The sequence below is a fragment of the Bufo gargarizans genome, chromosome 8 (genome assembly GCF_014858855.1).
Source record: "Bufo gargarizans isolate SCDJY-AF-19 chromosome 8, ASM1485885v1, whole genome shotgun sequence".
Lineage (NCBI taxonomy): Eukaryota > Metazoa > Chordata > Amphibia > Anura > Bufonidae > Bufo > Bufo gargarizans.
This window is the reverse complement of record NC_058087.1, coordinates 56,804,943-56,821,533: the sequence shown is the minus strand read 5'-3', so window position 1 is coordinate 56,821,533 and position 16,591 is coordinate 56,804,943. Positions and strand designations below refer to the sequence as shown.

General features: G+C 47.9%; 1 protein-coding gene across 4 annotated transcripts in view; it reads right to left on the bottom strand.

Annotated features, from left to right (window-relative positions):
• RIF1 (replication timing regulatory factor 1) overlaps positions 1 to 16,591 on the bottom strand; it is a 54,961-nt gene that overhangs the window by 16,234 nt on the left and 22,136 nt on the right. For 3 of the 4 annotated variants that reach the window (XM_044302929.1, XM_044302931.1, XM_044302930.1), the window contains 16 exons: positions 16,487 to 16,579; positions 16,238 to 16,376; positions 15,832 to 15,983; positions 15,227 to 15,329; positions 14,647 to 14,820; positions 14,457 to 14,567; positions 13,693 to 13,755; positions 12,608 to 12,708; positions 12,436 to 12,522; positions 10,300 to 10,373; positions 9,818 to 9,998; positions 8,449 to 8,556; positions 8,220 to 8,366; positions 7,702 to 7,801; positions 1,151 to 1,427; positions 10 to 49 (listed from right to left, as the gene is read on the bottom strand). In XM_044302929.1, the coding sequence (XP_044158864.1) occupies positions 10 to 49; positions 1,151 to 1,427; positions 7,702 to 7,801; positions 8,220 to 8,366; positions 8,449 to 8,556; positions 9,818 to 9,998; positions 10,300 to 10,373; positions 12,436 to 12,522; positions 12,608 to 12,708; positions 13,693 to 13,755; positions 14,457 to 14,567; positions 14,647 to 14,820; positions 15,227 to 15,329; positions 15,832 to 15,983; positions 16,238 to 16,376; positions 16,487 to 16,579 (1,950 nt within the window). The remainder of the gene's footprint in view (positions 1 to 9; positions 50 to 1,150; positions 1,428 to 7,701; positions 7,802 to 8,219; positions 8,367 to 8,448; positions 8,557 to 9,817; positions 9,999 to 10,299; positions 10,374 to 12,435; positions 12,523 to 12,607; positions 12,709 to 13,692; positions 13,756 to 14,456; positions 14,568 to 14,646; positions 14,821 to 15,226; positions 15,330 to 15,831; positions 15,984 to 16,237; positions 16,377 to 16,486; positions 16,580 to 16,591) is intronic. The other variant, XM_044302932.1, reaches the window with a different exon arrangement.

Genomic DNA, 16,591 nt, shown 5'->3' with positions numbered 1-16,591 from the left:
ACATCTCACCTTATTGCTGAGGCTACTGTACACTTTCGGCGATTCAGACCTATAAGCAGAAGACAATTCTGTTACTTCTGAGCAGAGTTCCACCTCCGTCCCACATAAGACTAACAAGCCCGTCTATATAAGACCCTTGAAATTTGACGTTGGTCAACGTTTTGGGGATAGGTTAATCATCGTCCATAAAGGGGTAGTCAAGGAATTTATTTTAATCCCACCCCCAGCCAGTGGGAGCTGCGAAGAACCTACTTACCTGCTCGCTGCTGCTCAGCTCCGGCTCCCTGTCTATCAACATCCGCACGGAAAAATCATACCTGCCGCTGAGGCAGACAGACTAACCTCAGTGTTGACGTGTTCCCTAACAGCGAGTCACTGATGGATCACACGCTACTTGAGGTCACCGCTGGGGCCAGTCACCATCTCCAGTGGCATACATGACCTGACTGAACAGTTGTTGACAGACAGGGACCAGAAGTATAGCGCAGACAGCCTGGGAGCTGAAACTGAGCAGCATGGGGACAGGCAAGGCCGAGTTCACACTTTAGTCATTTGGTCAGTTATTTCTAGCAGACTCTTATGAATAGGTCCTCTTCCGTTCCATAGTTTTGCCGAACCATTCATTTCAATGGGGCTGCAAAAGATGTGGAAAGCACACTGTGTGCCGTCCATATCCATTGTTCTGTTCCACAGCCCCGCAAAAAATATAGAGCATATCCTATTCTTGTCTGCAATTGTGGACAAGAATAGGCATTTTCTATATAGCACCGGTCCTGTGCGTTCCGCAGACAGCAAAACGGGGCACGGTTGTGTGAATGGATCCTTAGTGAGCAAAAACCAGTAGTGAAGCCTACTCAGAGCTCGGGTGTAATCATTTGATTAGCACCTATCCTGTTTGACCCACACCTGGTTTTGGCTCCCAATAACTGATTGAAATAACTGACCAAATAATTGAAATGTGAACTAAGTATGCTGTGTGTGAATAGCCCCTTAGATGAACAGCCATACGAATTAAGGACTTCTTGTCAATGGCACTTCACTATGAATACCATTGGGTACAGAGCAGGGAACCCAACATAATGTTGTCCGCGTGCTCTAATTGGGCACATGGATAGAACTTAACAAATTATAAACGTGACTAGTTACTCACTTAGTTTTAGCATAGAATACAGAGATGGGCTTTGTGAGTGATGAAAACACAGTTCTGAGGACTGACGGTACACTTATGTGGCTGAGGCAGGTAGAAAGGCAACTTATGATGGAAGAGCCGACAGTAGTCAAGGTCGGGGCGCTGACTTCCAGAAGGCTCTGATCAGAGCACGATGTGTGAAACCCTTCAATTAACTTCTCAAGTAGCTGCAATGCTGAATGTAGGTTTCCCAGAGGTCCTCTCTTCTTCTTAGCCCAATCTGTTGGAGTTTGAGGACCTAATAAATACATTTAAAAAATTGCATTAACATTCAAAGTATATTACCAATTATTCCCACAAACTGCTACTATACAACAATTAAAGCAGGATCTGTCACTACTAAAAAATGTCTGCACCACAGCCAAAGTCACAAACCAAGGTGGTTAACTTTATAGTCTTCAGTCCTTAGGGCTGAATTATACTTTCACATGAGAATAGCGAGATTTTTGTATAACTTACCAGTAAAATCTCTTTCTCGCTCTTTCCTTGGGGGACACAGAAGACCTTGGGGACACAGAAGACCTTGGGTATAGCTCATCTCCATAGGAGGCGTGACACTAAGTGAAGACTGTTAAGCCCCTCCTCCACAGCTATACCCTCAGCCTGGAGAGAGAGACTGCCAGTTGCGTGTCCAAGCAGTGAGAAAAGGCAAAGTCCAACAAGGAACCAACAAGCCAACTACCCAACGGGTAACAAAAACTCGGAAAACGCACAGAGAAAAAACAATTAATGGGTGGGTGCTGTGTCCCCCAAGGAAAGAGCGAGAAAGAGATTTTACTGGTAAGTTATACAAAAATCTCGCTTTCTCGCCCAGTTTCCTTGGGGGACACAGAAGACCTTGGGACGTTCAAAAGCAGTCCAAAAGGGGGAGGGACCACAGCACCAAGGCGAAGCACCCGAAAGGCATCAATGAACCGCCGCCTGTAAACCCAGGCGGGGTAAGGCAGCATCTGCCAAAGTCAGAGTATGCACCCTGTAGAACTCAGTAAGGCGTGCAAGGCAGACCTGTGGCCACCGTGCCCAAATGCACGTCCGAAGCCCAATGCCTCCGGCCCAGGAGGCACCGACCGCTCTGGTGAAAGGAACGGTCACACCAAAGACAGAATCCTGCCCTAGGTGCGGTAACCTCAGCAATAGCCAATCCGATCAAGCGGAGGAAAACCACCCTGGAGTCTGCCAACCCTATGCACAGACCTCCTGGAAACCCAAGAGGCCGAACGACTGCAAGAGTCGGAGATCTCCAAGTAAAAAACGGCCAGGCCCAAACAACGTCCAAATAGGTGAGGTGTTGAAGCGAAGGCAACACCACCTTCAGAAGGAAGGAAGGAAGGAAGAAACGAGATGCAGAACAGCCCTGTCCTGGAAAAGACAGAAAGCTCGTAACAAAAAAAGGGGCCATGCCGGCACCCGTCAGAGACACGACTGATACGGAACACAACCGTACAGGACAGAAGGATAGAGAGAACTCCTGTAACGGCTCCAAGGGCAAGATTGGAGCGCCGAGAGCTCAGGATATAGTCCCCAGGGCGGTACCGAAGGACAGCACAGAGGAACCAAAGAGCCACTCCGAGGAAGAAGGTCTTGGCAGGCCCAGAGGGCCGGGAACGCTGGAAGAGGAAGAACAGCGCAGACACTTGACACCTCAACTAAAAGACAGAACCATGGGGAAAGAACTTCAGAGTGGGGAATGCACAGCTTCCCACAGAACCCCAGACAAAAAACCCTAAGTCTTACGACAGATCCTGGACGAGACACAGCCAGGAGTGGACAGCAGTGAACCCGCTGGAGTCGCCTGGCAAGCAGGCGAAAACCCAATGAGAACAGGCGCAGACCAGTAACACGGGCAGAAGGGTCGACAAAACTAGCCCCGTCGGCCCCGAACAACGTTGACCCGCATCCACCCGAATGGGGGAGCAGAAGGACAGATGGAAAGAACCCAAAGGATCCGCCAGATGCCAGGAGAAGGCAGGCTAAAGACCATGCTGATGTAACCACGTTGTACAGCCCCTGTGTGGGATCAAAGGACAATCTGAACCGAAAAGGTAGTCCCCCCAAGTTACCGAGAAGGTAAGTCTACATCAGGACCATCGTCTTAGAACGGGCCACGCAATCTGCACCCAGCGGGAGGACAGAACGCGGTAGACTCGGTAAATAAGCACACAGCTAATACAGCCAGCGCGAACAAGGGAGACAGTACGAGGCCAAAAAGGAACACCGGAACCATCCACAGGAACAACCAGGCTCACCCCAGAGGGGAGGACAGTGAAAACACAGCCTCCGAAGTCTGGCGGGAAGCCACATCGGAGTGATCTGTATAGAGCGGGAGCCAAACAAAGCCGGCGAAAAGAGGCAGTCGAGACAGAGGCCGACATAACACCCTCCAATCGAAAGGAGGAGGAGTGGGCAACAGGGAAGCCATAAGACAGCTCAAAAACAGAACCCGCTACACTGTGAGACGCCCGGTCCACCGCCTCGCAGAAGGCGAATACCTTGAAGAACCCAAGGCGGAGGTCCTCCGGACCTGGGTAATCCAGCACCCAAGAGAAGTTGGGTGACCGTCCCGAGAAGAGCAGCCCGAACCCGTAGCAGATCAGACAGAAGCGTAGAGGCGCCAAGAGGAAGGACTCATACCACACTGCATCCGAAGAGGAGGAAATTGCGGCAGGCAAGGGAACCGCAGTCCTAACAGCGCCAATGAAGAATTCGAGAGGCGCCGCAGACAACAGCACTCTCGACCATGGGACCACTAGCGCAGGGAAGCAATGCTGCAGAAGGACGCAAAGGGCATGCATCTAGGACCCACGAACACTCCCTGGAATGAAAGGCCAACTAAATGAATGAGCACCACCCAGCTCGGTGCAGCAGAGAGAAATAGAGCCTGTCCGGTCAAGAGGACAGAAGGAACTCCCTAGGGACGAGTGCAAGGCTGGCGGCAAGCATCGGCTCCCAAGAAACAAAGGTATGCCGCAGGAAGCAGGTGAGGCATACGAACGAGCAGCCCCGCAAGCAGCGAGAAGGCCAACCCACCTAGAAAAAAGGGGGGGCTCGTCCCAGAGCGCCACAGCATGTACGGAATCGCAAAGTGCAACCTGAAAGGGAGTTATGCACAAAACCAGTATAGCATGCGATGGAACGCAATCAGTCCACCCCGAAAGGGGGGAAATTGTACCTGGCCAACTACAGTTGGCAAGAGTGCAAAGACCCGTCCCAAAAGGGAGTGATGCCTAAGGCCGAACCTACTTCAGAGAAGCAGGACATACCCTATAAACCAGCAGGAACGCAGGAGGTCCACCTAGTGAAAGGGGAACATGCACAGGGTATCCTAGCATTAAATGAGTGTGCAATAATACACCCAACACTGAACTCAGCGAGAGAGTAACTACTCTGCCAATGAATGGGGACATGTACAAGTCCAGCCCAGCCATATAAGGACAGCCGTGAATCCCATGAGCGTGCCAAATTCTGCCCTTGAAGTGAGAGGTGGTCACGCACAAGGCCAGCACCGTATCCAATGGAAGTGCAAGCATTCCACCCATGATAGAGGGCCATTCTCATGGCCAGCAATGTATCCGGTGAGAGTGTAGCACACCGCCCAGAAAAAGGGGGTAAAGCACATGGCCAGCATCTCCACCAGGGAGAGTGCGAGCACACCGCCATGCATGGGAGTCATACACATGGCCAGCAACGTACTGGCGAGAGACAAACAGTCACTAAGAACGCGTGCATGTCGCCTGAGGAAGGAAGGCATGCCCCTGGCTGGCAGCGAATCCAGCAAGAGTGCGTACACCGCCTACGGAAGAGGAGTCATGCCTATGGCCGACAGCGGATCCAGCGAGAGTGCAAGCACCCTGCCATGTATGGGGTACATGCACGTGGCCAGCAACGTACCTGCGAGGAAACACCCAAAGACAGAGGGATGTATGTATGCTGCCTGAGGGAAGGAGGCATACCCAAGGCCGGCAGGGAATCCAATGAGAGTGCAGCATACCGCCTAAGAAAAGGCCGGCAGCGCAACCAGTGAGAGTGCAGCACAATAACATAGTACATAAGTACATCATAGCACATCAGCGAGAGTGCAGCATAATAACATAGTACATAAGTACATCATAGCACATCAGCGAGAGTGCAGCATTCCGCCTATGGAAGGGGGTCGTGCACACAGCCAGTACCGTATCCGGTGAAAGTGCAGTATCCCGCCTAAAAAAGGGGGTCATGCACATGATCGGCAACAGATCCAGTGAGAGTGCTGCGTTCCGCCCAGGAAGGGGGTCACGCACATGGCCGGCAGCGAATCCAGTGAGTGCAGCGTTCCGCCCACGGAAGGGGGTCACGCACATGGCCGGCAGCAAATCCAGAGAGTGCAGCGTTCCGCCTATGGAAGGGGGTCGTGCACAAGGCCAGCACCGTATCCGGTGAAGGTGCAGCATTCCGCCTAAGAAGGGGGTCATGCACATGGTCAGCCAGGGAGAGTGCAGTAGCCCGCCTAGGAGGGGGGGGGGGGGATGCACATGGCAGGCACCATAACTGGAGAGACGATGAATGCTGCCTACAGAGGGCCGAATGCACTTGGCCAGCGCCGTATCCTGGAAGAGGCAAGAAAACCGCCTAAAAGGGGAAATGCCCTAGCAGCGACGCAGGCTGGGAGCGCAACACCATGCCGCCTGTGGAAAGAGGTCATGCAGACATGCAGCTTTTTTTTATTATTATTTAAACTCAGCCTCTGAGGCTAAAGGGGAGCCACCATATAGGGGCCCTGAGAGACAGGAGAAAAAAGGGGGGCCAACTATACAGACCCAATTTTGGGAGCCGGCCTGCACCCAAAGGGTTAACAGGGATCCGGCCTGGAGGGCGGCGTGCGATCCCCTGGGGGCGGAGGAACCTCCAGGCGGGAAAATTTGCGCCTGGAGAAGTTCCCGCCCCCTCCACCAGAGACCGGAATATTGCGGCCTAGTAGGCCGCGAAGCCGGGGGCTAAATTGCGGCCCCCGGCCCGTCATACCGCCGGGACCTGCGGCGGAACGGCGCTTCAAACCGGCCGCGGGAGCCCACCCCGCGGGCCGGTCGGATTGCGGCCCAGCAGGCCGAAGCCTGGGACCAAAGTAGCGGAGCCCCGCCGACCGCCACCTGCTGGGGCATAGCCCAATGCCGGCCGCGGGAGCCCACCCCGCCGGCCAGAAGAGACAGGGGCCCGGAATGGCGGTTTGCCGGCGCGGGAGCCCACCCGGCCGGCCGGAAGAGACAGGGACTGGAATGGTGGCTCACTGGCCGCGGGAGCCCACCCCGCCTGCCGGAAGTAAGGAGGCCTGGAATGGCGGACCGCCGCGGGAGCCGTGGAGCCTAAAATCTTTTGCGGCGCCCGGCCGCACCGGAATATTAGTGCTGACCGGACCGGTGCCCGTGATGGGTCAGGGGCAGCAAGGCGCGGGCCCTGTGGCCCTGAAGCAGTGGCCGGTAAGAGGGAGGGGGACCCTGAGACCGGGTCTGTGAGGGTGGGAATCCTGCCTAACCCCTACGTCAGGGGCAGCTAGGTGCGAACCTCTGCAGCTCCCCAGGCATTCTTCTTGCAGGAAGAAGGGTGCCAATGTCCTATGGGAGCAAAATGTCGCCCTGTGGCAGCCAGGGGCCAGCCTAGGGCTAGCAGGGACAAAAGGGTCCAGAGGCCCTGTCAGTATGGGGGTCAGGCACGCAGGAGACCGGGGTGGGGTGAGGGGTGAGGGACGTAGGGCTGGAGAAGCCAATCTCTCACCATAGCCGTCTTCACCCTCGGTCCGTTCCAGCAGGGTCGCCCCTTCAGCTACTGGCACCGTAGTGGCAGGACGCTGGAAGAGGGGCTTGGCGTGCGGGCGACCCTTGTGCTGGCGGGATGTAGGGGAGCAGGGCTGCCCTGATCCACCTTGCCTTCTGTGGGGGAGGCAGCAGTGCGGGTGACCGGCACTGGCGCAGCTCGACCCCGGGAGAAACAGAGAGGTCTAGTGCGTCTCTGTTGTCCCTGATGTTCTGGAACAAAAAGAAAAGAAAAAAGTAAAAATCAAAAATTAAAACAAGGAGAAAACAGCTCTGCAGTAGCAGGGAGTGTCTTGCCTCCTTGGACACTAAGCAAAAACTGGCAGTCTCTCTCTCCAGGCTGAGGGTATAGCTGTGGAGGAGGGGCTTAACAGTCTTCACTTAGTGTCACGCCTCCTATGGAGATGAGCTATACCCAAGGTCTTCTGTGTCCCCAAGGTCTTCTGTGTCCCCCAAGGAAACTGGGCGAGAAATGGATTTTTATTTGTTCTGATTTTGCTGCATAGTGTTCAGAGCTGAATGTTTATTTGTGCCAACACATTTTTATAATACAGCAAAAATAGATAAAAAAATAAATTTAAAAGAAGATGCACACTCTAGAGGGGTATTCAAAAAGTTGCAAACTGCTTTGCACCCCCTTTGAAAGTTAGTAGAATCGATGTGCAGTCCCAAACTTATAGTTTTGAGTTGTAAATCCCATTTGGGAGGCACAAAAGCAGAAAAACTTACCTTTTATTATAGGCTGGTACTTTGTGCTGTATGGAGAGAAGTTGACACACTCCACAATTACAGTGATTACTTGAACAAGTCTTTCCAAAAGTGGTAAAGCCTAAAAAAAAAAAAAAAAAAAAAAAAAGTTTTACAATAGAAACTTTCTTGAAAGTCAGCAATTGTTAAGAATACTACTACTTGATGTCTTTTTGTTCTAGGATATGCTGCTCAGTAGTCCTACTTTGGACTGATTAAAGATAGACACAGCTTCTCCTAGTACACTTTATTGTTAGGTTACTGCTCGGTTTTTCATTTCCCATCATTGAATATTATCGAGTGTTATAAGTACTCAATCAATATGAATGTGATGCTTTACATGGTTCATCCTTTACCTTTTACTAATTTGCATGAATCTTGTAGATATGCATTGGAATTTCTATATATTATTTAACAAATATACAATTATATAAAATAAAAAAAATACTGTAAAAAATAAACATGTTCAACATACAATGAGAGTATAAAAAGATACTCACCAAGATCTGATCTCCAAGTCCCGCTAGAATACGGGAGCAGAGTTCTTCACAACAAACATTTTCATCAGTGGTTGTGACCAGAGCAGCACAGCGGGAAAATACCTTATATAGCTCTGACCACGTCCGCATCAAAGTCTTCATAGTGGGCTGCCAAGAAGATCAATACAATCAGACTTGTCACGTGTCCAATAACCAGTTGGCAAGTAGTAACGAGAGAGAGACTTCTTACCTGAGGGATTTCTGCAACTGGAAAGATGTGATTAATGGGCAGCATCAAGGCATTGTGCAAAGCACTGAAGTTGTGCTCAAGAGCATCTCCCTGGTTGACTTCATTTGTCTAAACAGGAAGAAAATTAAATAAAAATATAAGATACCAGCACAGAAAGTAGTTTTTTTTTTTTGGGTACTAACAGTAAATTCTCTCTTGCATTGGGAGACAGAAAAGACCATGGGTATAACTGCTGCCATTAGGAAGCAGACACTAAGCAAAACGTGTGAGCACCTTCCACCAGCTATAACCTTCCTACAGGGACCAAGCTAAGCAGAAAAGTAACTAAGAAACCAAACAAACTGAGGCAAATATAAATAAGTGGGAGCTGCGTCACTTAATAATGGAAGAGATTTGACAGTTAGTACAAAAAATAAATAAAAGATACAAAAAAAATAAACCACTTCTCTTATTTGTGTTTTTAGCAGACACATGCAAGACCATGGGATGTTCTAAAACAGTCCCATGGATAGGCAAGAAACATGTAATGGAAGTGGTCAGTGAACTGCCGACCACAGAATTTTGTGCCCAAGTGATGCGTCTGCAAAGGTGTATACCCTATAAAACCACAAGGTGGTGTGCAAGAACGACCAGATCGCTGCCCTACACACTGGGCCCGGGAGGACCCTACTGCCCAAGCAGAATGTAGGTTCTCTGTTTTTGATGCAGTGCGCATTTAAAGTTCTTTAACAAACCCACTGGGAAATTGTGTCTGCCAGTGCCATTCTAGGGTCATCTGGAATCATGAAGAGATCCGAAACGAGGACATCTGGGGTAGACCAATATGAATAGCCCAAACCAAGTCCAAAGCGAGTAGGGCACGCTCTTGGGCATGAAATGGAGAGAAACCAAAAGGCAGAACAACCTTTGCTGATACTCAGCCATATTGTTAAATGCAGCACCTAAATTTGGTTAAAAGAGTGGGCTTTTAGAGAGAAGATCCTCTCGAAGCAGAAGCCAGCATTGTTCCTTGGCGAGAAGGGAGATTAGAGAGGCGTGCCACACGGCATGCTGCCAATCTACAAGAAGCAGGGCGAGACCTTCAGCCTTGATCTTCCAGAGAAGGGAAAGACATGCAGAAATGTGAACTGACTCCACAGGATTACAAGTGCATCAACTGCCTGAGATTGAGCAACCAAAGGCCATGAGGTCCACATCTGGCTGACCCCACCTATCACGAAAACATTCCAGAGTGAAAAGCCCACTTGCTGGAATGTAAAGTTCTGCCCACGTAAAGATGCAAGCATCTTATAGTGCAGGAAATACGGTAGTTACCTTAAACAAAAAAAAAACAAAAAAAAAACAAAAAAAAAAAAAACACACACCTCACCTGATTAATCCTCTCTGTCAATGGGTTAATTAATATACTCCACATACGCCACAACAGCTCTTTATTCTCAAGTAACTTAGCCCCTTGGTTCAGCTCCTGGAGCACAGACTCGCTAAATGCCAAAGGAGAAGTTGGACCCGAGAAGACGTAGCTCACAAGAGTTTCATAATTCATAAAAAACCTAGAAGATAAATGGGCAAACACATATATAAAATGACTGAGGTTTCACTTTGCGCGACCAAAATCACTGTGTGGCCATACCCTAAAGGGGGTGTCTCAGAGATAACCACTTTCAGAAGGCAGCCATGGGGCAATCAGCATGGTTTCCACAGCAGTGGCTACACAAGAATGGTTCAGGTCTGCCAGAAGACCTGCTAACAGAGGCTCTCCAATTTGGGTCAGAATGGGGAAGGTTGGGTATATAAAAAAGGAATAATGAGACAACTGCAATAAAAACCACAAATAAGCCAGCTGTCTCTTACCTTTCCTCTGAAACGCCATGTTCCAGAAGCCCAGGATGAAAATGAAGCTGAATTAAAAACAGGGCAGGAGTCCCCTAAAATAAAAAGGCAGGTGTAACAAAGGCATAAGAAATTACTACAAATCAGACTATGAAAACTAACAAAGGCCACAGAAACTTCCACTCACAGGAGCAAATGAGCCCACTGTGCAATAAGTGACCACTAAACCTAAAATAGCTTTGCTCCCCCTATCAAGTAAAAGGACAGATATTTTATAATTTGGCTTGCTTATTTTCCCTCATGTCCCAAGTCTTGCTTAAAAGTTGGACTTTAATAGGGAGCAGCTTTCAAAAGGAGTCGTTAGAGAGATGGTTCTCCTTCCCTGGGAGATGCCTCTTTGCTATTATGTACAGTGTATAATATACCAATCTATCATGATAAAATAAATGTTAAGTGTGAATTAACTGAAGATTCTCCTAATTGCTTGTTTTCAAGCAGCCCAATAAGAAAGAAAATTATTCCTTTAAACAACCAGGGGTGTTGTAACTATGTAGTGAGCTTGACATGCTCCAACACCGCCATCCAGTCAATGGATTGCATTCACCTTTTCACTAGAATGGAAAAGCCATTGCACATAGAAGTCAACATGCCATCATTACCACTTCTAACTGGCTAAAACAGCAGCCCTTAAAAAGGACCTTTCATGGTAAACCGTGCCATCCACCGAGCCCCCCCATAACCGTGCCATCCACCGAGCCCCCCCATAACCGTGCCATCCACCGAGCCCCCCCATAACCGTGCCATCCACCGAGCCCCCCCATAACCGTGCCATCCACCGAGCCCCCCCATAACCGTGCCATCCACCGAGCCCCCCCATAACCGTGCCATCCACCGAGCCCCCCCATAACCGTGCCATCCACCGAGCCCCCCCATAACCGTGCCATCCACCGAGCCCCCCCATAACCGTGCCATCCACCGAGCCCCCCCATAACCGTGCCATCCCCCGAGCCCACATAACACCATTAGGCACACCTTTTGGTTCAAATTTTTTTATTTTATTTTTTCCTCCTTAAAAACCTAGGTGTGTCTTATGGGCCGGTGCGTCTTATAGGGCGAAAAATACGGTAGCTAGCAGGTTATGTAGGGCATAGTGCAGGAATGTACTATTGCTTACGTGTCTGTTCGCCCGCTGTGCCCCCTGTTCACTTTTCCCGCCTGGTATGCTAATGAATAGCATTGGTACAGGGAGGAGACTGCACTGTCTCTCAATGGACATCACCTTCTCCCTGGCTGTAGCGCCGTCCAATCGCAGCAGAAAGCGTCACAGCCAAGGAGAAGAGTTTTTGTTTTTTTCTCTCCCTGGCTGTGACGCTTTCCGCTGCGATTGGACGGCGCTACAGCCAGGGAGAAGGTGATGCCCATTGAGACACAGTGCAGTCTTCTCCTCCCTGTACCAATGCTATTCATTAGCATACCATGCGGGAAAAGTGAACAGGGGGCACAGCGGGCGAACTGAACGCCGAACAGACACTAGTAAGCGATAGTACATTCCTGCACTATGCCCTACATAACCTGCTAGTTATTTCATAATGTCTGAACCCATGAAAAGGTCCTCTTTAATCCAGTCCTAAAGGTCTATTACACACACGGACGCAAAAAGACAGCATTTTAAACATCGACACTGTGGGGTTTGGGCGTTGGGGGTGTAATGTGCAAGAGTGAAACGAGGTTTTGTCCAAGCTTAGAAAAACAGCTCCACACTTGTCTGTTGTGTGGTATTTCAGTTCCGCTCATTATAGATCAATTAGAGAAGATGACACTTTAGTATTTAAAAAGGGTAAACTGACCATTGACATTCATTGTGTATCAATCGCAAAAATCCCATCGATTGTGAGAGCTCGGGTTCCTTGACACCCGCTGCATCAGGTAAAAGCGAGCAGGACATGGATCTCTGCACTTTAGGAGTGTTTAACTTCCATTTGATTAATGGACAGAGCAGTGTACACTCAGACTAATCTGCCCTACAATATGCCACAAACGTCAATGGTCAGATTAAAAAAACCAAGCTGTTATTTTAGAGTTAATGGTCCTTTACTTATAGGTGCAACAGGTTAAACCAAACAACGCTGAAGTGGCAAACACCTAATACTTTCTTACATTAAGAAGATCCATATTTGCCACCTGATAAGCTGCAGACGCCAGCACTTTCTGAGGTAGTCCCTTCACGGTGCACTCAAGCAGACACTGTTGAAGCGGGGAAAACAATTTCATATAATAAAATCTGAATACTGAAATAAATGGAGACCCATCACTTCTCTTCTGTGCTTACCAGGCACTTCTCCACTTGAAGAGCATTGGATACAATGATGTTTTTCAAAGCTTGCAGCAAAAACGTCAGTACTTCTGAGCCTTGCCTTTCCTTCTTGCTTCCTATCAGCGATAAAAACGTAGAAACAAAGCACATTTTAATAGGGAAACAATTTTAGGATAAGGAGCAGCTACAAGTCGGAAGAGAACCTTGTAAGCATTAATGTTTAAAAGGGGTATTCCAGTTTAGGAGATAACTATTAGAACGGTGGGGGTCCAACTGCAGGAACCCTGGTACCCCCCTGGTATGTTTTCTCTGCTGATTCCAGGGGACACTATAAAGTCATGTGTGCTTGTATGGAGCATATATTCAATTTTGAGAAAGGCCATTTGTAAACTGGCCAACCCCTTTAATATGCTGACCATGGGGGCAGTCATGGCAAGCAGGCACACATACTGACATGAACTGATTAGGAGACCGATATACCTGGATTCTCTGTATGCTCTCCCAGATCACAACTCACATAATGGTAAACTGATGACGCAGAGTCCAAGTAAGGCTATTTTCATATTTGGTATCTTGATGCAAAAATAGTGATGCAAGCAGACATGTCTGTCATAACAGGCTACATAAGTCATTCAATGGATCTGACACTGCTTCATGGTTTTCCCAGAGGACACGCCAAACAATCATTGCAAATAAAGTGTGAATGCACCTTAAACGGGTATCCTGGTTATATTATACTTATCCCCTATCCTTAGGACAGGTGATATCTTTTCAGTGGGGGTCCTACGCTTGATAACCCCCTTTGATAATGAGAACAGGAGCCATACCCTGTGGAGCCCCCGATTGGACATGAGTGCAGCCGTTCCATTCATTCCAAAGGGAACGCATTATTATTATTATTTTTTGGGGGGGGGGGGGGGGGGGTGTGGTGGAGTTCTATAGGGTACAGGACCAAGTCCTTGTGATCAGTGATTGTCTCAGAAATAGGGTCCCCATGGATCTAAGTCATCACCTAGGCAAGGTGATAACTTAATATAAACAGAATACCCCTTTAACTCTAACAAGCCAATCATTGTCTTCCACAGGAGGTAAAAAAGTACCTGTCTCCATTGATGCCTTTACAAATTCTATCATGTCCTTCCACACAGCATGAAGGACAGCTCCTGGGAGGGGAGAGAGAAACAATCAATAAATTACAAAGATACACACTGGGGCTTGTTACAAGACGAATTCACAACAGATCTCAATATAGGAATTAGTAGAACATTGTATCAAGCCAGGAAATTAATAGCCAAATACTGGATAAGCACTGCAGTACCAACTAAGGAGGAATTTATTGCTCGTATGAATGTGATAATTGGGCATGAAAGGGGGGTGTATTATAAAAGAGGTGTGAGTAAGAAGTTTGAATCTATATGGGGACCGTGGTTGAGTACGCCAGGACTTCCCACTGGACGTCTTCTGTCCTTGCAATTAGGATGGATGCCTAGAATAAGATGAAGTGAAACATGATAATGGGACGGTACGGATGAACGGGTTATGGTAGAAACAGAGATAGATGTTTCTCAGGATTTTTGGAGGAGAAAACTGAGCAGACATTGTGGTATGGTGTGGGTTAAAGGGGGGGTGGGGGTACCCTTCAGGGTTTATACTTTGTGTATTATTGTGCCCAAGTTGGGCTTTCATTTGTTTATGTCAGTGTGTATTTGATGTACGCTTATCTATACAAAAGGGTAAAATGTTTTAATAAAAACTACTTGATTCAAAAACAAAGATACACACTGAAAAGATACAAGCCCCCCAACCTTTTATCAAATAGGGACTCAGTTATCAGAGCGGAAGGAAAGGGTTAGGAGTTGTTCACCTGAAGCATCTTTTCCTATGGTAATGAATCCATCCTGTACAGCACCAAGCAGCGTGCTCGCATGTTTACTGAAGAACGACGGGCTGTTGATCAGGCGATGCTGGAGGGGCTCTGCACAACAGTTGTAGTAAGAACCAGTTGAAGAGCATGGAATAATTACCATAACACATGCAAAGATCCACACACATACCTAGACTAAGCACAAGCTTGTGCCGAGCAGCAAACTGAACAACATCTGGACCCAGGAGGAAATGGAGCATCATCTCAATGCCCAAGAGGTGAACTGATGGAAATGCGACAGTTGCCAGAAGGCTGGAATTCAAGTTTATTTTTGGGGTCGCTGGACTGCCAAAGGGGAAGCTTCCTAAAACCAAGAGAGAGTAGTCATCTATAAAACGATAGTAAGTTATATTTCAGTTATTACCTCATCAACTATGTAAAGTAGAGACTTAAAGGGTTGCCCCAAGATCTATAGCCCTCTTAACCACGGGAAAGGTCATAGGAGTCTGACCGGTGGAGGTCCAACTGCCCTCTGGCAACCACCACTAGATGCTTACTGAGGACATTTTACAGTCCCCATAAGAAATCTGTCTTCTGAAAGCGTTGTACAGTGCTGCCAATTTTGCAATATTTGCCATAGAACTTTGAACTCCTTTAATAAAAATTACTTAGTCATTTTTTTTCTCTCCCAACATTGATTCAAAGTAAGAATTTGGTCTGGTCTTTGATATGGTGAGATGACAGAGGATGCACATCATTGCAGTGCTTACCTTTCTGAAGGGGTGTTGAAGACGCCAGACTCTGGTTGCCTGAACGCAATGGTGTTGAAGGGCAGTCTACACTCAAAGCGCTCTGAATGAGAGGCAGGCAGACCTAAACAAAGATGGAAACATTACCTTCTGGCTTGGCAAGTCATCTACCCCAATTTGAAGCAAAATACAAATTTCTTCAACTGCCATAAAAATTACCTTAAAATCTAAACAAATTAAAAAAAACAAAAAAAAAAAAAACAAACACACACACACACACACACACACACACGTTAAGATATTGATTAATAGGCATTTTAAACAGTCAACAATATCAGATCAGCGGGGTCAGACCCCTGACACACAACCGAACAGCTGTTTGAAGGTGTTGAAAAAGCACTTCTACATGGGGAGACCGTGTGCAGGTGAACACCGAGGAGGACGCCGATCTTGCACTAGCACCGCAGCCCCTTCAGTCGATCGACAGGGGTGCTGTACCTGGCTGTTCTGATCGTGATGACCTATCCTGAGGATAGGTCATAAATATCTATAGCCCAAACAACCCCTTTAATACTACACAAGCCTCCTTATAGCCTAGGTTAGAAGACCAACAGAGGTTAGTTTACCTGTTCAAAGTGAGTAGGCAGCTGAGAGCCAAGACGCAGTAGAAGATACCACCAGACCTCGACTTTTGTGAGAGCCAAAAGCTCAGTTCTAACATTGATAGAACTTAATGGCTGCATAAGTAGCTTTATTCGCTTTGAACTGCAGAGTATATCTGAAAAAAACAGAGAACATTTACATGAAGTCACAAAAACTAATACAACCAATCGTTAATGCCCATCTTTTCCTGCGGGAGCTGTAGACCCATTGCCAGATTAACAAAATACCTGAACGCTCCAAGGTAAAGGCTGTCCCACCTAAATAATACCCCCCCCCCCCATCAGGAAGTATAAGCATCATAGGAGGCCTCACAGGACCTCCTTTTCTATCAGCAAAGCCACTGAAGGACTTGGCACAATCAAGTATTACCAGGATTCAATGCAAAGTTGTCAATAAGACTTTTCCAAGCGATAAATGCAATTTTCTTCACAGCTGGGGTTGCACTGCGAAAGCCTAGTTCTTCCAGCTGCAGCAAAGAGTTAATAAAGCTGCCGCTGCGATGCAGTGTCTGGAAGGAAAAGAGAAAAAAATAAAAATAAAAAAAAAACACACAATATATTACTGTAAACCGATGACAGTCGCCCATCTAGACTGACCCAAATTGTTACCAGACATTACCTTCCCCAAGAGCTTCACAAACAAGGGCCACAGCTTCAGCACGTACGTCTCATTCTTACTTGTGAAGAGTTTGTGGAGTTCAGAAATAATTTTCTGCACAAAAAG